This window comes from Sarcophilus harrisii, chromosome 4, assembly GCF_902635505.1.
Source record: "Sarcophilus harrisii chromosome 4, mSarHar1.11, whole genome shotgun sequence".
Lineage (NCBI taxonomy): Eukaryota > Metazoa > Chordata > Mammalia > Dasyuromorphia > Dasyuridae > Sarcophilus > Sarcophilus harrisii.
This window is the reverse complement of record NC_045429.1, coordinates 28,575,459-28,602,206: the sequence shown is the minus strand read 5'-3', so window position 1 is coordinate 28,602,206 and position 26,748 is coordinate 28,575,459. Positions and strand designations below refer to the sequence as shown.

Here is a 26,748-nt window from a genome sequence, read left to right as displayed (position 1 = left end):
GTATTTTATGATTTTCATTTGATGCTCATAACCCTGGGAGGTTAAAGCCACTCTTCCCCACAATTCACAGATGAACAAACTGACGTGGACAGAGGCTAAGTCACTTGTTGAAGATCTCAGCAGCCAGTTAGTGTCTGAGACAAGACTTGAACTCAGAACTCAGGGCTCTTATCTATGGTACCGCCTACTAACCGCTACAGATACCCCCCCTCCCCTTCCTCTATGTGGGGACGGACTTAATTTGCCAGCGAGAATGGGAGATGACCAAAGTTTACATGAATTATAGATGTAAAATCCTGCCCCTAGTGGCTTCCCTCGGGCATTACCATCCCTGTGTTCTATCCCTTATGTACCCGGTCATTTATGTATTCTGTCCCCATGTAGGCTGGGAGCTCCTTGGGGACAGGGGCTGGGTTTGCCTTTGTTCGTACCCCACAGTACCTGGCCCAGTGCTTGTTGACTGACTGACTGACTGACTGACAATCCTTTGGTCCTCAATCTCAGAAGGGTGTTCCTGCCCCTAATCTCTGTATCGGGAACCTGTTCAGTTTTCCATCAATAAGATAGGAGGTGGAAGGACCCATGAGACAGTGACCACCAACTCAGGATAGTCTCCTTCCTACCATCACGCAGCCATCGGGGGTTGGGCTGGGGTCCTCCTGCTCCCTAAAACTCCACCTTCTCCCTGCTGCTGCTGGCTGCTCTCCCGTCTCACTGGGTCTGAACCCTGCCCTGCCTCGCTGCCCGTTGCTCCCTCACCCCTGCCACACTCCCTGCACAAAAGTGACCAGAAGACCACAGTGGGCACCTGGGGCTAGAAGTTACCTCGCTGCTCTCAGAGGAGAGGAGAGAAAGGAGGATGCTCAGTGGCTGCCAGAGGTGGGTCACCTGCGAGCCTCAGGCTAACCTACAGTGGGATCCACCCTTGGTGCGCAGCCCAGGCTGGGTGAGGCTGATTGTGTCACCTGCTGGTGAGACATAAATGGGATGCTCCCAACTCCTTTGGACCTCAGTCCCCAAAGGCCCCGGGACGGAAGTCTTGCTGTCCTCGCCATTGTTTTCCTCCCACAGTCCTGGAGCTCGGTCCCAGAGGGTCCAAATCATCAGAGCTTCGAGGTCACCATCTGGCTTGGGACCCAGGAAGCCCAGCCTAGCTGGCCACGAGCTCTCTCCTCTGACCGATTGCAGGATGTTCTGCCAGGAAGGAGTCTCTGAGGCCCTCCAGAAACTGAGCTGGCTCCTGTTGTCCTTCTTTTTGACCCTGCTGGTCCTTGTGATTGGCGTCCGTCTGATTCGGAAATGGGAGGCTGAAGCCCAGGCCCGGGCCAAGATCAGAGAGGCCCAGAAGAGGCGGGAGGAGTCCTTGAAGAAGATGGAGAAGGCAATAGAACGGCTAAAGCGACAGGTAACCCCCGCTGGCAGTTCTACTCACTCACACCCACACTGCCCTCCTGCCCTGCAACCAGCAGGGGCTCTAGAAGGCAGACTCTTCTTGGTGCAATTCTGTCATCCAAGCACAGGACCCTCCCACTCTCCAGAGGCAGCCTGGGCTGGATGGGGGAATCTTTGTACAAAGGGACCCTCTGAGGAGGACCCGGGCACTGACAGTTCAGCCAGAGCTCCCAAAGACCTTGTAGACTAGTTAGACTATGCCCTTCATTTGACAGAGGGGCCTGCAGCATCTACAGAGAGGAGGGACATAGGAAAATGACCAACTCCCATTTCTCTAGCATTTTATTTTATTTTATTTTATTTTATTTTTTATTTAATAGTCTTTTATTTACAGGTTATATGCATGGGTAACTTTACAGCATTAACAATTGCCAAACCTCTTGTTCCAATTTTTCACCTCTTACCCCCCACCCCCTTCCCTAGATGGCTTCTCTAGCATTTTAACCCCTGATAAAACATTTTCCTCATGATGGTCTCCCTAAAAAGATAGTACGAATCTTGTGCCTGTTTTTACAGAGGCAGAAACTGAGGCTGAGGTAGAAAAGAGATGGTCCAATGTTCCAGTCCCAGGTCTTGTGACTCCAGGCCCCAAAGTCTCTTTATCACACCTTCTCCTCTCTAGACCAAATACGTGCACAGTTTCTGTAAGAATTTAAGAGGTGATTATTGACATCCATTATCTTCATTGGATCTTTTTCCAAAATTTTATTTAGTATTTTATTTTCTCCAAGTTACACGTAAAAACAATTTTAGCGTTCCTTTTTTTCTTTCTTTCATATTTTGATTTCTAAATCCTCTCTCCCTCTCCTCCCATTCCCACTGAGCAGGCAAATAATTTGACATGTTATACATGTAGTCATGAAAAACACATTTCCCATAAGGCCTTTGGTAAAAGAAAATATAGACCAAAAACATCCAAGAAAGTGTCATAAAGAAAGTAAAGAAAAATTTTCTTTGCTCTGCATTCAGGCTCTACCAGTTCTTTCTCTGGAGATGGAGAGCACCTTTTATCATAAGCCCCACAGAATTGTCTGAGATCATTGCACTGCTGAGATTAGCCAAGTTACTCATCCCCTCCTTGATCCTTCACTAAGATTCCCCTTTTCCTGTTTTCCTGTGCCCTGTGTGGCAGAAGGGAGGAGGGAGGGGAAGCAGACCCAGCCCTTCCCTCAAGAGGCTCCAAAAACCAGAGGACTTCTGGAGTTCTGTAATGGTAAGAAAGAAGGAAGGAAGGAAAAAAAAGCTATCGAGCACCTACTATGTGCCAGGCACTGGACGAAGCATATTATAAATATAATATCATTTGATTCTTGCAACAACTCTGGTAGTGTTATTATTGTCATCCTTGTTTACAGGTGAGGAAACTGAGGCAGGCAGAGAATTGACTTGCTCAGCCTCACACAGTTGTGTCAGTTCTGATTTGAATTCAGATCTTCTTGGCCAGCTCTCTCCACAGTGGTGGGAGTGGGGAAAGAGGAAAGTGCTTTGGACCTCAGGGGGAGGTGAACAAGGACTTGGAAGGAGAGTTGTGTGTGAATGTTATGCCTGCAGCTGGACATGGAAAGATTCTGCCTGGCTGGGCAGAGAGTATGTAAGAGGAGGAGTCTGTGAACAAGCAATGTGAGGTGAAGCTGGAGGCAGATGAGGCAGTGGGAGCCAATGAAGATCTTAGAGCAGGGGAGGGTCATATGCAGAGCTTCAACTCCCCATACCTCAATCAATAGACAAGAAGGCTTGTAATCTTAGCTCCACCACTGCTCACCCCCTCAACCCCATCTCAAAGGAGGGAGAGAAACTCTAGGAAATACTCGGCTTGTATGGGGGAAGAGGAAGCATTAACCATAAGATGTCCTTAGGGTCCCAGGTTTTAATCCTGGATTTAGAGCTGGGAGGCACTTTGGAGGCCATGGGTTCAATGCCCTGATTTTATAGAGGAGTATAATGAAACCTGGGGAAGGAAGTGATCTGCCACGGCCACAGCAGTAGAAAGGGGCAAAGTCAGGTTTTGAACTCAAGTCTTCTTACTTCCCACCCAGGTCTCTTTCCACTGCACCTCCCCTGAGCTATCCTTTACTGAAGGCACATGGGCAAATTGAGCTGAACTGGGTTATTGGGATCTCATTCCCAGAGTTCCAGAATCTCAAAGCTAGAAGGAAACTAACGACCTCTGATCTGAGTGAGAATCCCTGCTAAGACATCCCTCAATAAGAACCATCTGGCCTTTGCTTCTCCTTGGAGACCTCCAAAGACGGGGAACTCACCCCTCCTCTCACTGTTGGGAAGTTTCTCCCGATGTCCAGCCTGAATTGGCTTTCTTCCCCCCACCCCATTATTGCTCCCTCCATAGGGAGCTGCTCCATAGGATCGATTATAGCGAGGCCATTGGGACAGCCCTTCAAACAAGTGGGCCCTGTGATCCCTGGTCCTTCTCAATCTGGCCTTCTTTTTCTGCTCTGCAGTCCTGGGGCTTCTGGCCCTTGTTGTTGGGGAGGCCCTCCCTAGGTCTAACTCAGATCCTTCCTGCTGTGGTGAAAGCCCACTGCATAAAAGAGAAAAAAACCCAACAGGGCCCCTGTGTCCAGCAGCACAGGCCTGTGATCATCATTTATAAGCAAGCTCCATGTCCCTGGTGTGGGGAGGAGGGGGGAGTCCCAGAGGGCTCAGGCCCAGACAGACCAGTGAGGAGTCCATGTCTGAGCCAGGCCCAGGGAGCCCCAGGCCAGGAAGGTCAGGCTATTTCCAGCCTCGTGCTGCTGCCCCAGCCGGTAGCGGCACCAGGATGCCAGTGATGGGGAGATTGATTGCAGCCGGGCCTTTCTGTCAGACTCTGACAGCCTGGGAGAAGAATGTGTATTAATATTAATTGGAGCTAATTAGTTGGATAAATCAATCCGCCCGGAGAGACTAGGCTGTTCCCACCAGAATTGGGGCAGGCCAGACAGGTCTAATGAGGTTGTTGTTGGAAGTATGTTTCTGTGTGTGTGTGTGTGTGTGTGTGTGTGATTGAACTCTACTGTGCAAGATTGTGTGTACCAAGTGAGTGTGTTTGATGGTGAACGGCTGCGTCTGGGGGTAGATGGGAAGGGGCATTGTGAGTATTCTTAGCAGAGAAGGTCAGCTCTGCACAGGGGATGGAGTCACAGTAGGGCTGGGGTGCGTGGGGAACCTGGCTGACATTTTGCCTTTGACCCCAAATGCTTGTGACCCTCAGTTGTCTCGTGTGAAAATACAAGATGATAATGGCCAAGACTTGGTAGGATGAAATGAGATTACAAAAATAATCATCAAGGTGCACAGTGAGAGGGATAGCATAGGTAGGTGGGTGTGACTGTGATGGAGTCTGGGGAGCCTGAAGTTTAATTCTCTTTCCCCCTCCAAGCCTTGGATTTCTCATCCACAAAGTGGGAAGAACAATCCTTACACAAACAACCTCCTGAGCCTATTAGGGTGAAAGCTCTTTATCTGACTAGGATCAGAGCTCCTAGTTCTGTCTCCCCCTCACCTTCCAATCCTGCTCCTGCAAAGCCCTGACAACCAGATTCCAAGCCAAAAGTTGAACAGGGTCCCCCAGGGCTTACCTCATTGAGCTTTTTGCTGGATCCCCAACCCGGGTGACTAGCTCTGTGCCAGAAGGAGAGAGGAGCAAGGCGAGGAGTGAGGAGTGTGTCTGGAAACAGAACTTCTTTCCAAGGAACAGTGAGAGCACAATGGTCATTGCACAGAAGAAGCCAAAGAGGTAAAGAGGGCCCTAACTGAGAGATGCAAGCCTTGGATCCCAGGATCACTCACGCAGAGGTTATATTCATGTAGAAGGAACAGAAGAAAGTTGCAGGGTCTGTGTGGTTGTGAACAATCACTTACCTTTCCTGGGCCTCAGTTTCTGCCTCTATTACAGGAAAGGGGTAAGATTGGTTAATTTCTGGGATCCATACCAACTCTATGTTTTGTGAATCTGGGGAGGGAGATGGGGATGAATGAAAATGAGGAGAAAAGGGTTTCTCTCTGCTAGTGTGTCCTGGGGTCAGCTTATCTCCTCAATTCTCTAGAGACCAGTATAGAAATTAAAGTTAAGCAGATCTTTAGAAATCATATATAATCATACATTATTTTTAGAGGTGGAAACAAATTCAGATTGAGGAAGGGCAAAGCCACAGATCCTTTGACTGCCATTCAAGTTCCCTTTCCTCCCATGCTATTATATCTCCTCCCTCCCTCCTTCTCTCTCTCTCTCTCTCTCTCTCTCTCTGTCTCTCTGTCTCTCTCTCTCTTCCCTACAGACTAAAGATGCACTAAACTTTGCTTAATCGTAAGTATTGGCAGATGATATCTGTGATTCAGTTATCAGGGAAAATGCTTTTTTTTTTTCCTGTTAGTTTTTTTTTTAAGACATTGCTTAACAATACAATACCCAGAGTTGTGATGTGAACCAAACATTCTGGAGAGCAATTTGGAACTATGCCCAAAGAACTATCCCACTGTGCGGATTCTTTGCTCTTGCAGTCTCACTATTGGGTTTATATTCCAAAAAAGTCATAAAAGAGGGAAAAGGACTCACAGGTGCAAAAACATTTGAAACAATTTTTTTTTTTGTAGTGGCAAGGAACTGGAAATTAAGTGGATGCCCCTCAGTTGGGGAAATGGCTGAATAAGTAATAATAGTGAAATGGAATATTATTGTTCTATAAGCAATGATGAAGAGGCTGACTTCAGAAAAATCTAGAAAAATTTACATGAAATGATGCTAAGTGAAAGGAGCAGAACCAGGAGAACATTATACACAGTAACAACAAGACTAGGTAATGATCAACTGTGATGGACTTAACTTTTCTCAACAATGCGGTGAATCAAGACAATTCCAATAGATTTGGGGTGGAAAATGTCATTCACATCCAGAGAGAGAACCATGGAGACTGAGTGTGGATCGAAGGATAGTATTAGTATTTGTTATTTGCTTATTTTTTCTTTCTTATGTTTTTTTGGTCTGATTTTTCTTGTACAACATGACAAATATGGAAATATTTACCTATATTTAACCTATATCAGATTGCTTGTTATCTTGGAGAGAGGGAAGATAAGAGAGGGGAAGAGAAAAAATTAGATCACAAAATCTTACAAAAATGAATGCTGCAAACTATCTTTACAGGTATTTGAAAAAATTAAATACTATTAAGAAGTTAAAAAAAAGATAATGCCCAGGACAGAGCAGGATAGCACCTTTTTAAAAAGCAAAATAAAACAACATGTTGGTATAGTAGTTTCTTCCCAGACAGCTGAAATTCACTCTTGTTAATACCCTCAGCAGAGGCAGCTAGGCAGCACAGTGGATAGAGCACTGTACCTGGAATCTGGAAGATATCTTCCTGAATTTGATTCTGACCTGAGACACTTACTAGCTGTGTGACTCTAGACAAGTCACAAATCCTCTCTTTGCCTCAGTTTCTTCATCTGTAAAATGAGCTGAAGAAGGAAGTGGTCAATATCTCCGGTATCTTTGCTAAGAAATCTTCAATTAGGGTCATGAAGAGTCAGACATGACTGAAAAACAACTCAACAAAAACAATACCCTCAGCAGCAGGAAGTAGTAAATGGAGAGGCAACCTTAGGAAGAGAAATACTTGGATTTTTAGTCCTACTTCTGACACGGTATCAATTAGATAGTGCAGTGGATATTGTGTTTCTTAATTTAGAATTTAAAAGACCTGGATTTGAAAACAGCCTTTCCACACTAGCTGTGTGACTCCAGACAATCTCTGTATGACTCAGTTGCCTCAGCTGTAAAAAGAGCTAATAATAGTGCCTATCCCAAAAGGTTGTTGTGAAGGTCAAATGGGATGATATGTTATGTACTTTACAAGCCCCAAAGCACCGTGGATGCAAGCTATTGTTGTTAGACTGGCTCCATAGTAACTACAACTCTCTGAAGAGAACAGCCTTCATTGGGCAAGGGAATTTCCCATTATAAGGAAATGCCAGATCTGGTCCAAGCAAAGCAGAAGAAAAAAAGATCCACCCACCTCATTGTAGATCTCATTGTTGAATTCTAGTTTATTCTAGAATGAAAGATTCACAACTCTATCGAACTCTAAGATCAGTCAATGAATGTTTCTTATTATGTGCCAGACACTGTGCTAAATGCTGGGGATACAAAGAATGCAAAAGATAGTCCCTCCCTCTGGGAACTCACAATCTAATAAAGGAGAAAAACAAGCAAGTAACTAAGTACAAGCAAATTATACAGAAGATAAATATAAAATAATTAAAAGAGGGAAGTTATGATGTAGGAAAAGGTATATGATATGTAAGGAGACTAGAAAAAGTGGAATTAGGGTATGAAGGGCTTTGTATGTCAAGGGATTTTATATTTAATCCTATGAGAGTTACCGACATTTACTAAGTAGGGAGGTGACATGTTCAGACCTGTGATTTAGGGAAATCATATTAGTAGCTGAATGGAGGTGGGACTGGAGTGGGGAGAGGCTTGAGGCTGGCAAGTCCACATAGAGCTATTTCAATAGTCCAGGTCTGAAGTGATGAGGGTACCAAGTGGGGAAGTGTCAGAGGGGAGGAGGGGGCATATTGGAGAGATGCTGCAGAGGTGAAACCGACAAGAGATGCTGCAGAGGTGAAACCGGCAAGAGATGCTGCAGAGGTGAAACCGGCAAGAGATGCTGCAGAGGTGAAACCGGCAAGAGATGCTGCAGAGGTGAAACCGGCAAGAGATGCTGCAGGGGTGGAATGGACAGACCTTGGCAATAGCTGAGAGATAGTGAAGAGTCCAGGATGCCTCCTAGGTTGAGAGCCTACGGAACTGGGACTGGGAGGAAGATTTTGTCCTTGACAATAATAGTACAGTTGAAGAAGGGAGGGTTTAGGAGGAAAGATAATGAGTTCAGTTTTGAATATGTTGAATTTAGCATGTCTACTGGACATCCAATTTAAGGATCCTGAAAGGGAGCAATATTAGAAGGAGGTTGGAGATATGAGATTAGAAGTCATCAGGGAGATTGGGGCAGGACACACATTTTGAGAAGTGTCATTGTAGTTGTTGTTGTGTCCTTCATTCTCAAAAAGGACTGTGATATCCGGCAGGTGATGGTATGACATGCAAATGAAGTGGATTTAAGTGAGGAAGAGCTGTGCAAAACTGGCATAGATATAGTAATTAAATCCATGTAAGCTGAAAAGAATGAATTCAGTTTTGAACATGTTGAGTTTAAGCTATCTTCAGGATATCCAATATATAAAAGGAGAAGGGAAGAGGGCACAGTGCAGAACCCTGTGGTACACTTATGCTAGAGGTCATGATCTGTATAAGGATCCAGAAAAGAAGGTCTAGTAAGAGAAGTAGGAGAAGAATTGGGAAAGAGAAGTAACCCAAAAAACTAGGGGGTGATCAACAATGTCAAAGATTGCAGAGTTGAGGAGAATGAAGATTGAGAAAAGGTCACTTGGATTTGGCAGCTAAGAGATCATTGATAGCTTTGGAGAGAGGAACTCTGATGGAATGACAAGAGCAGAAGCTAAAATGTAAGTAATTTAGAAGGGAATGAAGGAGAAAGTGGAGGCACCTCTTGTAGATGGCCTTTTAAGGAGTTTATTTGCAAAGATAGAGATACAGAAAGATAACTGGAATGGAAGGATCAAATGAGGAGTTTTTCCCTAGATGGAGAAGAAACAGGAAAGTTTGATGACAGAGAGAGAACCAGGAGATGGGAAGAGACTGAAAACAGGTGATAGAATGGGTATGCTTGGGGTACAATCTGCTGGAGGAGATGGGGTGGAACGGAACCATTTATGCTGATAGAAGGGCCAGCCTTGATAAGAAGTAAGGCACTTCTTTATGTGGGACCGAGGTGAAGGAAGAGAATGGCTGAAGACATTTAAATTATATAAAATGAGAAGAGGAAAAGAAGCTTGAAGCACATAATCTCCTTTTTTCTTTTCTTTTCTTTTTTTTTTTTTTATTTACGAAACATATGCTTCCAACATCCATTTCCCCTTGCAAAACCTTTTGTTCCAACTTTTTCCCTCCTTCCCCCCATATTCTCCCCTAGATGGCAGGTAGTCCAATACATGTTAAATATGTTAAAATACACAGTAATCTCTTTTTTTTGGTAAAATATGAGACAAAGTTCTCATCAAAAAGGGTGAGAGAAGGAGCCCTGGGAAGTTTGAGGAGGGATGAAAAGATTTGTAGTGACCTGATATGGGATGTATAGTCTAGCAGCAGTGAGGACCTTTGTTGTATAACATAAATTTATGGTGTACCCAGTCTGAGCACTTGACCTCTGTGTATTTTGGGAATAGAATAGTCTCCCTGTGGAATTATACATTTGTCCAATTAGGTTGTATCAGTCATTGACTTGTTTAAACCTTATAATCATTCCCATCTTCTTTTCCTCCCTCTTTGATTCACAAGTAATTTATTTGTTTGCTCCTTTATTAATCTGTAGCATCATATATTTAACATTAGAGATCACCAAGTCCAATCTCCTAATCTTAAAGATTAAAAAATTGAAGCCTAGAGGGATAGAGGAATAGGGTACTGGATCTGGAATCAAGAAAGGAGGGTTCAGATTCTGCCTCTGATACACACTAGCTACTTGTCCATAGCAACCAATTTTTCCTCTCTGAGCATGTTTCCCCATATATAAAATTAAGAAAATAATAGCTATGGAAAGAATGTAATTCACAGGCCACCCCATTGTAACATTTAATACTTTTGCAAACTTTTAAAGACTACATAAATGTTTGTCATTCTTGTTATCATGACTCAAGGGGTAGTAAGTATCAGAACTCAAATTTGAGCCTAGTACCTATAACTTCAAATTGGTGGTTTTTCCATTTATTCCCTCATTTATTGATTTACTCTCCTTCCTTCCTTTTATTCCTCCACCATTGTGCCTGTGCACAGATAGCCTTCAATTCTGAAATGTTCTTTCTCCACTCTTGGGAATTTCTAATTCCTTTTAATGCTCTGTTCAGATCCTTCTGTAATCCTCTTGATTGTTGCCATTTCTGTCCATCTCCTTAGCTGTGTATCTATTTTGCATTAACTTATATATGTATATATTATGTAGGTGAGTCTTCTAAGAAATGAACCACTAGAGGCTTCCTCAATGACGTATTAATAGAAAGCAGACAGGTTCTCATTAATAACCTCCCAGAAAACATCTTTACCATCATTCAATTAACAGAGACTTAGCGAACACAAGCCTTCACCATAGATCTTTTGGGCAAGGATTTAATTCCACAGAAGAAATGCAACCTTAAAGCCTCTCCTCCAAAAGGAATCTCCTGTCCGTCCATACATTAAAAAAAAAATAAATTCAAGATTCCTTGAAAGACATAATAACATTAGGGGCAGGTAGGTGGCGCAGTGGATGGAACACCAGCCCTGAAGTCAGGAAGACCCGAGTTCAAATTTGATCTCAGACACTTAACACTTGTATGACCCTGAGCAAGTCACTTAACCCCAATTGCCTCAGCTAAAAAAAAAGAAAAAAGAAAAGAAATAATAACAAAATGACATCATTTAACTACCCTCAGATCATAAACATTAGGTAAGGCATACAACAGAGAGATATCTGTTCACCAAAAGTGTTGGCCATTGTAATGGAGGGACATTAAGTCCCTATAGATTCTGAGGTTCTTGAGCTGTTCCTGTTTGGAGATAGTGACGTGTTGACTGTTTCAAGCTCCAGAACAAAGTAGAATCTCCTGGAAGATATGTTACCACCCAAGAGTTTGGCTTGACCATTCGCACAAGAAAAAATAAGTGGATGAAGAATATTTGTTATCCAAATTATGACATACAGCTAGATGTTACTTACAGATATCTATATAGATATATAGATATATATACACAGAGATACATATATAATGAACAAAATTTCATACACACATACATATACATATACATACACACAGGGCATCATAGCACCTATACTATTCTGCTTTCTCTGGTTGCCTTGTTCACTCGATCTCATTCTAACAGGTCGCGAATTCACTTTTAGGGTCCTAAGAGTAATCCTTTATGGGAGGAACCATATGTCTACATATACACCTGTTGCTTCTAACCAATGCTCCCCAAATGTGCTTCTCTTTTATACAAAAGAGTCATAATTACACTATTAACTTCTCACCCTGGAATTTTATTCCATCTCTAGATTTCTCACACTGGAAGTCCCTGTTGCCCCCATTGGTTAGTTGCTTACAGAACCTCCATTTTAAACAGTGTCCAAGACAGCCATGTCTTCACTCCTCTTCAGTCTCCACTCTTGACTCTCTGGACTTTTTATTCCATGTCACACAAGTTTCCTTATCCTAGAAGTTCAGTCCAGCCCTGCATTTCTCTCCCTGGAAATAATATCCTTTATTCTCCCCTTTCCTCTAACCTCTATTTTAAGGAAAATGCCCAAGTTGGCCATGTCTTAGTGTTTTTCTAGGTTCCACTCCTAAATTCCCAGGATTTTTCTACAATTCCTTGATTTGGATACCTCCCCTTTCCCCCCTATCTCCCCAATAGTCAGATTCCTTTTATGTATTGTTTTTCCCTATTAGAATGTAAACCCTTTGAGGGCAGGAACTATCTTCTTTCTGCTGAATTCAACTTCTCCTTCTGAGCCTTTTTGCTCTCGACTCAATAAAGTTGCTTTTCACCTGCTTTAACTCTCCTATTGAACAAAGCTGCTTTTATGCTACTCTTGGATCATCTGAAGCCATGTTGAATTGTTTTAATAAACCAGCAGCATTAAGCCTGGGATCTTCAGGATTACCTGGTTGTCTCTACTTGCTCAGGAATACCGAACTTGTTTTCTTGAATAATGGAATATGCAAAGCAGATGAATTTTTGCTTAAGGTTTTGAGGGTATTTCCCAACTTAAACAATAGGATGAAATTATGTAAGCAAGCCTCGGAGGGGTTTCTTCTCTCACATGCTATAGGTAAGTGCTTAGACGGCAAAGCAGCATCTCCCCTAGGTGGCTCTTCACCCACTGCAGAGAATTCTCTTTCTTTCCAGTTAACTGTTTCAAACAGAGATTTCCTCCAGTCAGATCATCTCCTCTCATGAATGGCTGATCTCAATTTCTAAGCGCTTCTGTTTTCTTTTTCTCTCTCTTCTGCTTTCTGAACTTCTGTAAGCAGTTTCCCTAATGGGCTTCTCAGATCTCTTTCCCGCCCTCAACTTTCTGGGTTATTGAGTCCTGATCTTCAGAATTTGATTCTCATCTGGCTGTTAATGTTTCAAATCAGGGCCTCCTATGTGTAGCGACTCATCTCTAACTTAGGTTAAGAGACCCTAAATCTATATTCCTGGCAGATAGGGTGCAGATGTTTATTCTACAATAGTTCCAAAGCATTTCTTTGACACACTTTCCCAGAAATAACGTGCAAAGTCCTGAAAACAGTCGTATTAAAATTAGCTTCTGGGAAACACTCTAGATAGCTCTACAATTAGTATTTAGTAATTTAGTATTTTTTTTGCTTTCATCCCAATCCTCCCAGAATTGTCTCTGTTTAGGGGTAGGTCTAGTCAGGGTTAGAAGTTAAATGCTAAGGTTTTCTTCATGTGTTTCCTGCCCCTTTCTTTATTAAAATATTTATTTAAGAAATAAGAAGTCTTAACTATCTATTTATTTGTCTATGAAAGAGAGACTCTGGTCTCACTTAAATCATAGCAAGAAGAGTTTCACTGATCCCTCAGAGTTCTAAGGATACCCCTAAGGGGTTAGGAAGGACTTTTCTAGCTTAAGCTTCCATTTTGGTGTGTCCTTACCATTGTTAATCATCAGTGATTAATATCCCAATTCTATTTAACCTTGGAATTAACTCTATTAACACTCCCATTACCTTCAACCAATTAACATCAATTAACTTTTCAAAATGGATATTTACTTTAAGGATATAGCAAGAACAGAAGTCACAAATATTTTCCTCCAACACCTTGGGGCACACTCTCTCCAATACTATATCAGATCCTAAGGAGAGGAGTCTCAGACAACAATGTCCTTACATAGTACATCCTTCCAAATCTATCCTGGTCAATGGATGAAGGAATCTGCATCTCTGCGATGTGGGCAGAGTTTTCCTTCTCGACCATCTGGCTTCTGGCAGATCCAGACATGAACTTCCAGGATTCTTCCCATGACTTTCTCTCATGACCTTTCGACATAGGACATAACCATAGCCAATCACCTTTGCCTTAAAGCAGGAAAAAATAGTCAAAATGGAAACCACAGAAATATGTCCTCATGGGTTATGTTGACCTGAAAGGAGGGGAAAAATAAAGGCTTGAGGCTTCTCATCCCACCAAGGGCTTAGTCCTTGCTTTCTCACTTGAACAAAACCAGCAGAATGAGGATTGAAGAACCTCTCACCTTGATTTTGGTAAGTGCCTTTGAATGCACCTTAGCTCTGACATAGTCGGCCATCTGAGTCTTTATCACATGCTTAGGAGACCAGAAACCAGTTCAGAACGTCTTCATACATTCCAAAATGCAGGTGGGGACCGCATCGGCCAAGCCGGTGAATAGAATCATTGGCCAGTCGATCCCCTGTTACACTTTTTATCCACAGATTTTTATCCACATGCTCATTGAATTGAATTAAGTTGAACTGATCTCTACCCAATATCTGCCCACATGATGGAACTCAAATGATGCTTCTTTTTCCCTGTTCTCTGTCTCTCTGTCTCTGTCTCTGTCTCTGTCTCTCTCTCTCTCCGTCTCTGTCTCTCTTTGTCTTTGTCTCTCTCTGTCTCTCTCTCTGTCTTTCTCATTCTCTCTCTCTCTCATTCTCTCTCTGCAGGCACCTAAAGTGGACTCAGACTCTGTCCTCTCCTTGTCCCTCAAAGAGTTGGCCCACCACTTACGCCAGGGCTCCCTGAGCCCCGAGAGTGTCCTCTGTGTTTACATGGAAAAGGTGAGGGGTCTTCACGTCTGTGAGTGAACTACTAGCCCATCTTGGCAATCCCGCCCTCCCACCGGATAACCAGATAGTCAGATCCCAAACGTATGGGACAGTGTCCACAGCCTCAGATTACATCTTGGGCTGCTGCTGGGGAGTGGGGAGTTACCTCTGTGTCTTGGGCGAGGCCTCCTGAGTCAAAGCTGGGCCCAGCTTTTTGAGGGAAGGCTGGCTCTTGCTCTCCCCCCACTTGACAGCTGCCTCTCCTCCCCTGAACTCAGGCTCTGGCCGTGCATTACGAGCTGAATTGCCTGACAGACTATTTGGAAGATTGTGAAGCTCAATTGGAGGAGCTGAAAAAACAGCCCAAAGACAAATGGGGAGCACTCTATGGGGTCCCCGTGAGCATCAAAGACCCCTATGACTACAAGGTGAGTGCCTGCAGTCAGGAGGAGTATGCTCATAGAGGAGGGAGAGTGGAGGAGAGGGCGTGACGGTCAGTGTGAAACGTCACAGGGAGGTGCTTCCTAAGGGTTTGGGGAAAGAATGGGTCAGAATGGGTGTGAGAGATGTGATTCCCTCAGAGCAGAAGTATGGGGAGGGTGAGAGAGTGTGTGTGAGTGTGTAAGTGTAGGGTGTGTGTGTGTGTGTGTGTGTGAGCTTGAGCATATGTGAGAGTGTGAGCATGTGTATGTGAGGGGAGGGGGCTGTCCTTTGAGACCCTCTGGAGGAAAAGGACTGAGAGCTTGAGGTGTATGTTGTCACAAACACCTCACGTCCTTTGCAAGGGTCCCAGAGTGTATGGGGGGGGGTGAGAAGCCCCTGGATCTGCGGTGGGGATCCAGCGGGCAGCTGGATCTTTGCTGTTTCTTCTCCTCCCTCCTCGGCAGGGCCATGATTCCACCTGCGGCATGGCCTATTACCTGGAGAAGCCCGCCGAGGAGGACGCCGCCATAGTGAAGGTTCTGAAGAGCCACGGAGCCATACCCTTTGTCAAGACCAACATCTCCCAGACCATGCTCAGGTCTGGGACAGGAGGGGAGCAGCCACTGGGGGTGGGGCAGGAGGAGAAGGGGCAGTAGCTGGCCCGGAGGCAGGAGGCCCGCTCCTGACCCTGACAATGGGCCAAAGGGAACAGATAAACGCCACAGTTTCCAAAGTCATTGTTGGCTGTGATAGTCTATCCTAGCGTTCCTTTATGTTCTATTGGCTTAGGTTCTAAGCTCAATTCTGTTTTAATGTTCTCTTTTTTCCATGGGATGTTTCCTCCCTTTCCCTCCTCTTCTTCCCCCTCTCCCAGTCTAGGACCATGTAATAGGTTCTTTTTACTTAATGCACTTTTCTGTTGTGGCTCCTCCTTCGAAGAAGCTAAGTTGGTTCCCTTTATGTAGCCCAGCCTTCATCCTTGGAAGAGACGGGGAATCCCAGCCCATAGAGCCTCAAAGGCCAGAACACTTCTGATTGGGGAATGACTCCAGGTGTGAGGAGACAGCAGATCTGACTCACTTCGGGCTCTCTGCTTTCCTCCGCAGCTTTGATTGCAGCAACCCCATCTTTGGTCAGACCCTGCACCCCCAAAACCGCAAGAAAACCCCAGGAGGCTCCAGTGGGGGAGAGGGGGCCCTGTTGGCTTCTGGAGGCTCCATCATTGGCTTTGGCACGGACACAGGCGGAAGCATCCGGATTCCCTCCGCCTTCTGCGGCGTCTATGGCATTAAGCTCACTAGCTTCCGTGTCAGGTACAACTCCTTGCGGGATATGAGTTTTCCTTCTTCCCCTGAAAGCAGCCCTGGGTCCTGTTGGGGACATTGTGGAGCGAGAGAAAGAGGATACAATTAAAAATCAAGAGACGCGTTCATCGAATTCTCCAAATCCCGAATCTGAGAGTTTCGGAGTGGCAAAGGGCCAACATCTAGTCCAACCTTAGCCGGGAAAAAGAATCCCCTTTAGTTAAGAAGCCTTTCAGTTGTCGCATGAAGACAGACTTCCAGTAGGATCCCACCAAGCCTCTGCATAGCTCATTTTACTTAGTTATGCTTAGATCGTTAGGAGGTTTTCTCCGACTTTCAGTCTCTTTGTATATATATCCCTCCCTTCCCCAACCTCACTGCTTCTAGCCCTTCCTACTGGGACCAAACAAAACAAATCTTTCTTCTTCTCTATGACTGTTCTTTAGCTCCATCCATTTAACCAGTCTGGATGAACCTAGTCTAGTCTATACTTCTCTATTTTCTTATAAGAATACCATGAATTTAAGCTAAGCCTATATAAGCCATATCCCCTATATCCCTTTGATCAACAAGGAAAATCAAGCCAGTAAGAAAGGAAACAGGGTTAATTTGGCTTGGACTATTCTTGCTGAAGTCATGATGACTTTTGGGGATCGCGGCTTCCCTTTCTAAGTGTTCTACAACTAGCCCTTTAGTTATTTAGTCCATATTTTTTTTTTTTTTTTTTTACCATGAATTCAAGCCAAAATTCACCAATGTCACAGCCTGCAGACTCCTTTCCCTGCCTTTTTCTAATATTGGAACACCATTGGCTCTTCTTCAGTCTTATGATGCCTTTCTTTGAGGTTGCAAAAATCACTCAGACAACGATTCTCTCAGTCTCCCCACTTCACTGGGAAAAGGTCATCTGAACTCATCTCTGGCAAGCAAGCGCTCTCTTCCAATCAGTCAATCAGCCAATGCTTATCCAACTCCTCCTAAGTGCCAGAAAGAGAAATGACAATTTTTAGTATAAAATTCTTTGAATTAAGTTTGTAAGGAGTCTTTGTTAGGCACCTTCTGTTCCTAGCCAGGAGCCTATTATTCCTACATTTTAAGTTATGATTCAGAAATCCAAATTCCATTTTCGAGTACCATCTTCTTCAGCTGTTCACTCCCCAAGGTCATCTCTCTTCTTCACTCTTCATCTTCAAAGAAAGCAGTGGTGGAAACAATTCCTGTACCCCTAGGATTTTCCATTTCTTTGCCAACATTTTATAAACTTTAATAATGCTTTTTGTATTCCTCCTGGAAGTGTCTTTGTGTCCACATAAATCATTAAACGCAGGTAATTGACATCAGTTCTGATGAGTCTTTAAGATTCTCTACCATACCCAGAATATGTTTCCTAGAAAAGCAACAACAGACCTCTATGTCATTACTATCAGGATAGCAAATAGCTTCGGAGAAAGGACATGTCAATTATCTCTACTTGTTTCTTTTTCTGATCTTTATTCAATTGCTTATCATTTGATGGTACCCGTAGAACTTTCCTTCTTCTCTTCCTCCTCCTCTCCTCCTCCTCCTTCTTTTTTCTTTCTTTCTTTTTTCTTGTCCTCCACTACCTCTCCTCTTCTTCTTCCTCCTTCTCCTCCTCCTCCTCCTTCTCTTCTTATTCTTCTCCTCCTTCTCCTCCTACTGCTTCTTTCCTCTTTCTTCTTCCTCCTCCTCCGCTTTCTCCTCCTCCGCTTTCTTCTGCTATTGCTGTTGCTGCTACTCCCTCCCAAATCAGTTCACTCAGGAAGTCTTCAAGAGGGGGACAATTGGTTACATGTCAGAGATCACAGAACCACCAATCATCAGAGATAAAAGAGATCTTAGTGGCATTTAGTTCTGAGCCTGAACAAGAACCTTTTCTTCGTCATCTTTGACAAGTGGCTAGCCAGCCTCTACTTGGACACCTCCACAGAGGAGGAATTCACTACCTTCTTTTGGATGAGTCCACTGACTGCATCCTTATGTTTCTTGTTCTCCTGGAGGACAAAAGATTGTGCTGGTGCAGAGTCCAAACATCTTTCTCTGTCCCCCCTCCCACTTCCCTGATCACCGCTCCTGGTTATGGCCTCCTGGGACCAAGGTGGACAAAGCTCCTCTCTCTTACACAGGACAGCTCTTCAAATACTTTATCCCTAGCGCCCCATTTCAGCTTCTCTTCTTCAGATTTATTTGTTCCTCCCACCCTTTCTATATTTGGGGAATTCACTCCATTTTGAAGGCAGGTTGGTTGCATTCATTGCTTTATTCAACCATCCCTAGAACGCAAAGATATTGGGATGGATTCCAGTGGGGAAGGGGCAGCTGTTTGTCCAGGGGAAAGAAACTGGTGTGTAAGTTATTGTTCCACGTTCCTACTTCTAACCTTAAGTGTTCTAATTTATAGTTACAATGGTGTCAACTCATCTATAAAGGGGAAGAAGTCAGGTAAGCCTGTCCAAACTGTGTTCTCCCTGTCTCTTCACCACCCAAACTACCTTTGTCCACCTCCCACCCCGACCTCTGGATTCTAGTTCTGGCCTCCTGGGAAGTCCTCTGGCTGTTTGAACTAATTTCCCCTGCTCTACGTAGTTATTTCTCTCCCAGCGGGAGTAGGGAGCCTTGCTATTCTCTTTCCCCATCTCTCTCCCCCAACCTTAGTGGTCACCATGGCTGGCCCCATGGGTCGAGATGTTGACAGCCTGGTCTTGCTCCTGCGATTGCTGCTGTCTGAACATATGTTCCAGCTGGACCCCACAGTGCCCCCCATGCCCTTCAAGGAGGAGGTGAGCAGGAGTGAAATGGTGGAAAAGGACGAGGTTATGAAGGATGACACTGGGCTGGGGCAGAAGTCTAGGATTCAATTCCCAGCTCTACTGCTGATCCGTTCTGTTACTCAGGCAGTGATTGAATCTCCCTGGGTCCAATTTTCCTAGTGGTCTAATGTATACAGTTCCACAAGACCCACTTCATTCTTCCTTGTCCAGCCTGCTTGATAGAATTTGGGTGAGGAAAGAAGCTGTTTAGGACTAGCTCTTTGAAAAAGTCTCTATACCTCTTAGCATCATCAGGGTCCACCTATTTTTCTTTCTTTCTTTCCTTCTTTCTTTCCTTGCTTCCTTCTTTGCTTCTTTCCTTCCCTTCCTCCATCCTTCCTTTCTTCTTTTCTTCTTTCTTTCTTTCCTTCCTTCATTCCGTTTTTCTTTCCCTTTTTCCTTCCTTCCTTCCCTCCTTCCTTCCTTCCTTTCCTTCCTTCCTTCCTTCTTTGCTTCCTTCCTTCATTCCTTCCTTCCTTCCTTCCTTCTTTCCTTTTTCCCTTCCTTTCTTTCTTTTCTCCCTTCCTCCCTTCACTAATACCTTCTAAATTTCCTCTCCCAGGTTGGGTGGGGCATCTCAGAGGCATCTAGTCTGACCTAAACCATCTTTAGCTGGGAGTTATCCATCCTTTGCCTGAAGACCTATTATGTATAGAGCCTTGAGAGAGGCAGGTGTGGGGAGATGCCGAGTTTAAATAAGATGAGTCCCTTCCCTCAGGGAGCCCTCTATCTAGGGAATAATTAGGACAAATACATAAAGGTTATAGCCCAGATTACACCAAGAAGAGGCAAAGTTAAGGGTGAGATAGGAGGGAGCTATGGAAGACTTGCTGGAGAAGGGGCCTTCAGGTTGGGCCTTATAGGCTACTGAAGAATTCAAGAGCTCAAAAGGGGTGGCTTTGGGAACAATCTGAGCAAAGGCTAGGAGGTGGGAAAGTCCAGGATCTATTTGAAAGACAGAGTTGTGCTGCTTGGCTGAGGTGTAAACTGTATGGAGGGAAGGGAGATGTGACCAGACTGGAAAGGAATGATCATAGAAGGCCTTGAATGCCGACTACAGGAGGCTGGACTCTACTCAATAAGCATTAGGGAGAGATTAGAGATTTCTGAGCAGAGGAGGAGCATGGCCAGATCTTTGTGTACAAAAGATAATTTGGGGAGAAGCCAGCTGCTTTAAAAGTTTTACGAGCAGTATGAGAAGATGCTCATTGTGGGGGAGTCCCTGTTATCTGGGTCTAATTGCTCAGGCCCATGAAGAACCTGGATATAACTACTCTTGATCTTGGCCCTGCCTACGCTGGGCTCCTGGGGCCATGCCCGGATTAACAGTCTTGTAGACCCAAACCGGGGCCTTGTCCCAAACAGAGACTTCGGGTTTGGGCTATTCTTGGCTGTGTGTCCCTTTACCTCTGCAGGCCTCCACTTTATCCTCTGCAAAATGGTGGTGGGAGGGGATGTCTATGACCTCTTCCAACCCAAACAGTTTATGTTCCACATTCTACAGCCATCTCTGGATCAATCGCCTGCCCTCATCTCTAACCACCCAGATCGATCCATCACCTGTCATCACATTTGCTGTCTCTCCTCATCTGTCCTTCCTTATCCATCACCATTGATTGCTCTGTCATCTCTCATTAATTACTCAGCCTATCAATACCTGTCTGTCTATCATCCTGAGAAGGCCTGTAGGATCAATGAAGCTATGGGGGAGTCCCTGAGAAAAAACCTGGGGAGACAGGCAGGAGAGACTGTGAAGGAGAGACTTGAGGAGGAAATCAGGGGAGCCTTGGGGTGGGAGAGGAACGTGGGAGCCTCCAGCTTTCCTCCTTCTCCCAGGTGTACTCCAGCACCCAGCCCCTCCGAATTGGCTACGTGGAGACAGACGGCTATTCTCAGCCATCCCCTAGCATGCTCCGGGCCATCCAAGAGGTCTCAAAGAAGCTCCAAGCAGCTGGACACCAGGTAACTGGCACCGTGTTGGGGAAAGAGGCAGGATGGTACTGTGGGGGGTGAACGAGTCAGGACAGACCAGAAACTACCAGCTATGTGGTGGACACTTCGTTTCTAAGAACCTCGTTTCCTCATCTGTGAAGTGGGGATGATAAGTCTTGTCTTTTGCTTCTGAGCTGTTGTGAGGCTGAACAAGGAAGCACTTTACAAACCTGAAAGCAAAGTAGAAGTGGAAAGAATGGGATAATTCCTAAATGGGGTTGGGTGTCTCTGACAGAAAATGATGCTCCTCCAGTGACTCAGGTGCCAAGAAAGCCGTGTCTGCTCTGGGAGGCTCCTAGGATGGGCAGCTCTCATCTAGGGCTCCCTCCCAGCCAGTCCAGCTGGCCCGCAGCCCTCCACAGGCCTCTGTCTCAGTTCCTTCTATCTGCTCCAAGCAGATCCCAAGTCCCCTTCCATGAGGAGGGCTACAGGGGGCCTAGAGGAAAGAATAATGTGGCTCCTCCCCTCAGGGAACCCTCAGCTCCCCAGCTCCATCACTCATAGAGATAATTGAAGGAGATGGGACAGTGAACAATCCAGCTTTAGATCCCAAGTGGGTGCAGGATCCTGGGGTGAGAGGGAGGAGATTACGAGCAGGAAGGAGAGTGGGAATGACTGGCAGGGTGCTGCAGGTGGACCTGGGAGGTAGCAGGTATTGGAACGGGGCTGGACCAGCCAGTTTGACCCGAGTGTTGTATTTGGGGCAGAAGAGGCCATAGAGGAAGACTAGGTTGGGGAGCTTGGGTACTGCCATGCAAGCCTGAGGCCCTGGGGAAAGATGTGTTGGAACTTCTGGCCTCCATGCCCAAATTGTCCTCCTTCTCTCTCTCTCCAACTAGATCATTCCCTTCTCTATCCCTCGAGTTGACTATATGATGTCAAAGTTACTTGTGTCAGGGATCTTCGCCGATGGTGGTGAAACACTTCTGGAAAAACTGTGAGTTGAATTTCAAAAATGAGGATGTGATGGTGTGAGAATCCAGGGAAGCCCAGGTTCTGGGCCAGAAGCCAAAGGGGAGCTTGGAAAGTCTAAGTGGGGACGGGGGTGCCGGGAAAGCACAGAAATTCACTGTGTGATCTTAGTCAGGTGGTGGGCCCCACCCTCTACCCTACAGGAGATGCCGTGGTCTCCACCTCAAAGTGCATCCTCCCTGATGATCCTCTGGAGTGGGAAGACCTTCCTGGGGCTTAACTGCCAGCCCTCTTACTTCCTCAGATGCCCTTCCAGGCTGTGAAGGGATTTGACTGGGATTGGGAGTGGGAGGATGGGCAAGGAGAGGACCAGCACCAGAGAAATCTTGATGATCCTCTCTTTCCGTTGATCAGATATGGGGACATCATCGACCCCTCCATGTCATCTATTGTCTCCCTTCTCCGGCTCCCGGATTTCGTGAAGTGTTTTCTCTCCAAGACCTTAAGGCCTATGGTAAGCCTTGAGAATGGGGGCCTTAGGGATGGATGGGGTTCAGCATGGGGATGGGGGCTGAGGTTCAGGGAGGGAGATTGAAGCTCAGAATGGGAGTGGGCTCAGTGAGGAGGTGAAGGCTCATGGAAGGGATGGCAGCTTAGCAAGGGGGTGGGGGCTCACAGAAGGAGAGATGGAGATTCAATGAGGGGACGGGACCTCAGAGAGGGCAGTAAGGTCTCAAAGTACAGGTTGATTTTAGATCGATTCTTCTCCTCCACAGGACCCCCGGGCGGCAGAGAATTTGAATGCTTTACAAGGGGTGAAGTGAGTGTCCAGCCCTCCCTACCCTCCACCAAGTATTCCCTGGGGTCCTGGGGAGAGAGGATACCCATTGGGGAGAGTGCTGGAGTTAGGACTAGGATTCCGATAAGGATGTGGATTGGGGTGAATCCTGAGATTTGATTGGGATTAGAATAGAAGATTCAAAATGGCTTGTAGTTAGGATTCATTTATTAACAAAGGGGCTCTTTATAAAGCCTTGGACAAAGCATGGGAGCATACAGAGCGGGGAGAAGGGTAGCCTTAGAATGTGCGTTCCCATTCTAGAAGAGGGATGTGATGCTGTGCAGAATTCCCTGATCACACTATCCCGGGTGGGAACTCAATTCTCTTTAAGGCTGCCATACACAGATAGCACCTGAAGGGACTCTGGTGGACGCCTTGGGGGAAGGGAAGGCACCCGAGGCTGGCCCGGATATTTCAGAGGGGACAGATAAAAAGGGAAATCTAGATCATTCTGAAGAGTAAAGGGGCCTTTGGGGACTCTGGATTTGAGAGGGGCCCTGCAAGACCTCCTTGAAGGACCAGGGAACCTTTATTCTGGGTTGGTAGGGCAGGGGGAAGGTGTAGGAGGCACCATGTGATCTCAGACCCTGGCTCTTACTCTTTCCCAGGACACCCAAGAATCTCTGGAAGCAACATGTGAATGTGGAGGTAGTTGAATTGGGGCCGACCCCAGGGAGGCTTCAAGGGTTAGGAGAAGGAGGGGGACCTCAATCCCATCTGCACCCCCTTCCCACAAACATACTCATCTCTGACTCATAGGGGAGTCATGTTCCCAGCCCCTGGTGTGAGGGAATATTCAGCCATGCCCTTGGGAATGCTCTGGTACATGAAGGGAGGGAGCCTGGAAGTCCCAGTGAGGGGGCAGTCTTAGGGCCTCCATCTCACTTTTACACAGGACCTGGAGACCCAGTCTTGGCTGAGCCCCTACCACCAGGCTAAGGATTTTCCATGCCAGAGGCATGGATTCTTCATCCTCTGAGAGACCCCCCCTCCCTCCCAGTTATGCTGACCCAAGAGCTCCGGGCTGGGAAGTTCCTTCTAGGGTCTGACTCGAATCAGCGAGCCTCATTCCCCTGAGCTGCTGTCTTTCCATATCCCCAGGACTATCAGAAGGAGGTTATGGCCAACTGGAGAGCTCACAATCTGGATGTGCTGCTGTACCCGGCTCTCTGCCCTGCTTTTGACATAGGTTCACCCAGCAAAGCAGGAGGTGGGAAGGCTGAGAATTTGATGAGCCCACTTGCATTATGAGGGGTGATGGAGGCAATATTAATCTGAACCGTTGGTCAAGACTCTTGGACTTTTGTGTCTTATCCCATTGGATAATCCCTAACCTCAAAGACCCACAGCCACCTCAGGACTAGGCTGAACCCCATCTGTGGCTGTGGCCAAACCCCAAACCCAACCTTATTCCCAACTCTGCCTTCAACCAAACCCAGTCCTAACTCTAACCCCAATCCTAAACTGCCCTTCCTCGTGTGAATTAGAAGACATTGAGGGAAGTTGCAAAGAGAAAAATTGAGCTCCATAAAGAGCTATCTACCCATGAGAACTGTCAAAAGTAGCCTTGGAAAGCAGCATGTTACCCCTTCCCAGAGGACTCCAAGTAAAGGTTGGGATCCTGTGGGGAATAAGTGGGAGATTCTTATTCTCCTGGGGATTGGGCTGGCTAGGTTTTAAGTCTCTGACTATATTCTCTTGTCTCTTGACACATTCGCCATCTTTGCTCATTCTCATCAAAGAAACATTTAAAACCCTAAACCAATGGGTGCTCCTCCTCCCCTCACCCTGAATATACAACCGAAAGACAGGAAACTTGGAGGAACAGAGGTGGGAGCAGCACTCTCCTTAGGCTGGTGCTTCTCATTGCTCTCCCAAATGATCTTCCTCTCACTGTTCTTTGCAACACAGACCATGGGAAGACCGACTCATTTCTTCCAAGTCAAATCTTTACTGAGCAAAATCTACTCCAGAACATCTAGAGCCCTGTCCAGTCCAAGACAAAGTCCTAGAGAAATGACTTTGAGACAATTTTGGGGGGGATTATTTGGGCCAGGACTCCATCTTCTATTGAGGGGAGAACTTGGCCCTCTGAGGCAGAGGTCAAAGCTTGGAGGGAGATCCTGGGTGGGTTGGCAGTTGGCAGAGTAGAGAAAGGCCTTTGAGATCCTCCCTGATTCTCTCCTCTCTTGGCGATCCAGGTCCTACTTCCTACACGTCTCTGTTCAATGTCTTGAACTTCCCAGTGGGTGTTGTACCGGTGGGCAAAGTGACACAAGAGGATGAAGAAGAGTTGGCTTCGTACCGTGGTTATTATGGAGACACTATAGACAAAAACTTCAAGAAGGTTAGCTGCCCTTCTGACTCCTTGCCGTCTGGTCAGCTCACACCTTTCCCACCTCTCTCTAGCTGGCTGGACCATCCCTAGGAGGTCAGTATCCAAGGTCCATTCTACTCAGTGTCCAGATGCAGGTGTGAGTAAACGGACACCATGATCCAGAATTATCTAACTCTCATTTCTACAACTATATGTGATTTACACCAACTCTGTGAAGTAGGTGTCTACCTGTCTAGGTATTACCAGCCCCATTTTAGAGATCAGTAAAGTGAGGCACAGAATCACAATGACTTTCCAAGATCATTCACCTAGTTCCTGAGCCAAGACTCACTCTATCACCCTCTTAGCAGATGACAGACCTTGTATTATACTATAAAAGTCAGTTTTTGGACAAAGGGAAGAGTACGAATTTGAGAAGGGGAGAAGGAGAACAATTATTACCTCACTTAATTACTTTAATTATAATAATTACCTCATTTAAGCCTTTAAAAACTCTGGGAAATGGATGCTGTTATTATCATGATCCCCATTTTATCGGTTGAGGCAAACAGATTTAAGTGACTTAGTCAGGATCACACAGCTAGTAAATGTCTGATACTAAATTTGAACTATGATTGAAGACGGAAGGGCAAATTCTTAGAGATAATAATAATGAGAGCTAGCCAGACCTTCTCATGTTATTTTACTTGGTCTTTACAACAACCTTGTGAAGGTGATGCTGTTCTTATCCCCATTACTGAAGAGGAAACTAGGCTTAGTTTGTGAAGTAATAGCTAATGATAAGACGAATAGTTAACATTTATATAGTGTCCGGCATTGGGCAAAACAAGTATCCAAGGTAGGAGGTCTTCCTGACCCCAGATCGAGTGACCTCCCTAGCCATCTAACCGTGCACAAATTTGGTGCTGAAACTTGTCTTTGGTTAGACAAAAGGAAGAAGAATCTAGAGGACTAATTCATCGAATCAGCTCCTTGAATGTGAAAAAGTTGACCTGAGAGACCTCTGAAGGCCCTTCTAGGGCTGAGAGGCTGCGAGGGCTGCTGAGGGGGCTGGAAGCGCAGCCCGGGGACTTGAGTTGAATTTCTCTTCCACAGGCGATTAAAGGGTCAGTATCCCTTCCCATTGCTGTGCAATGCGTGGCTCTGCCTTGGCGAGAAGAGATATGTTTGCGCTTTATGAAAGAAGTGGAAACCGTGGTCGATGAGAAGGAAAAAAGCGAGTGAATCTGCCCCTTCTTGGACACCCTCTGCCAAGGCCCATGGGAGCTCAGTGGGGTAAGGGGATTGACCAATAAAAGCTTCCTGACCAGCTGCCTAAATACCTCGTTCTGTCGGAAGGGCTTGGTCCCCATCAGCTCTTGCTGGTGCAGGCGTCGGAGAAGATGATAGTTTACCCCTCATCCTCACTTGCCCGGATGCCAGCCTCCTTAGCTCATTCATTGACCAAATAGGTGGTAAGCCGGGCTCTTGGTGCTGGGAGAGACAATGTCATAGAGCGGATAGCCCGACCTCCTGAAGCTTAAGCCTAGCAAAGAGATGAGTAACATCATAGGGTGATGAGATAGGATTTTCCAAAATAAGTTTAAAATATTGAGCATTCCCCGAAAGGGCAAAGGAGATGATTTTTATCCAAAAGACAGGGCAGCATCAGGAGAAACTTCCTGGAAGCTGATTTGAGGAGATGAGTAGGAAATTAACCCATGAAGAAGGGGATGAAGACACAGGACGGGACATAGAAAACAAAAT

At 45.6% G+C, this 26,748-nt stretch overlaps 1 protein-coding gene across 1 annotated transcript; it reads left to right on the top strand.

Annotated features, from left to right (window-relative positions):
- The first annotated feature begins 1,023 nt into the window (after positions 1-1,023).
- LOC100932365 (vitamin D3 hydroxylase-associated protein-like) lies at positions 1,024-26,311 on the top strand. Its single transcript, XM_012547488.2, has 15 exons — positions 1,024-1,405; positions 14,263-14,376; positions 14,643-14,792; positions 15,252-15,385; positions 15,894-16,100; positions 18,511-18,551; positions 18,765-18,889; positions 20,756-20,881; positions 21,751-21,848; positions 22,238-22,337; positions 22,600-22,643; positions 23,273-23,312; positions 23,766-23,874; positions 24,866-25,011; positions 26,098-26,311. The coding sequence occupies exons 1-15, from the start codon at positions 1,190-1,192 to the stop codon at positions 26,224-26,226; spliced, it is 1,779 nt and encodes a 592-aa protein (XP_012402942.1). The 5' UTR covers positions 1,024-1,189; the 3' UTR covers positions 26,227-26,311.
- The last annotated feature ends 437 nt before the right edge of the window (positions 26,312-26,748 follow it).

What these genes read in the sequence shown, in the direction of transcription:
- LOC100932365 (XM_012547488.2), top strand. Translation starts at nt 1,190, where the DNA reads ATGTTCTGCCAGGAAGGAGTCTCTGAGGCCCTCCAGAAACTGAGCTGG. An exon ending in GAAACACTTCTGGAAAAACT is followed by an intron (nt 21,849 to 22,237) that starts GTGAGTTGAATT and finishes TCCGTTGATCAG; the next exon opens with ATATGGGGACATCATCGACC. An exon ending in AGCAACATGTGAATGTGGAG is followed by an intron (nt 23,313 to 23,765) that starts GTAGTTGAATTG and finishes CCATATCCCCAG; the next exon opens with GACTATCAGAAGGAGGTTAT.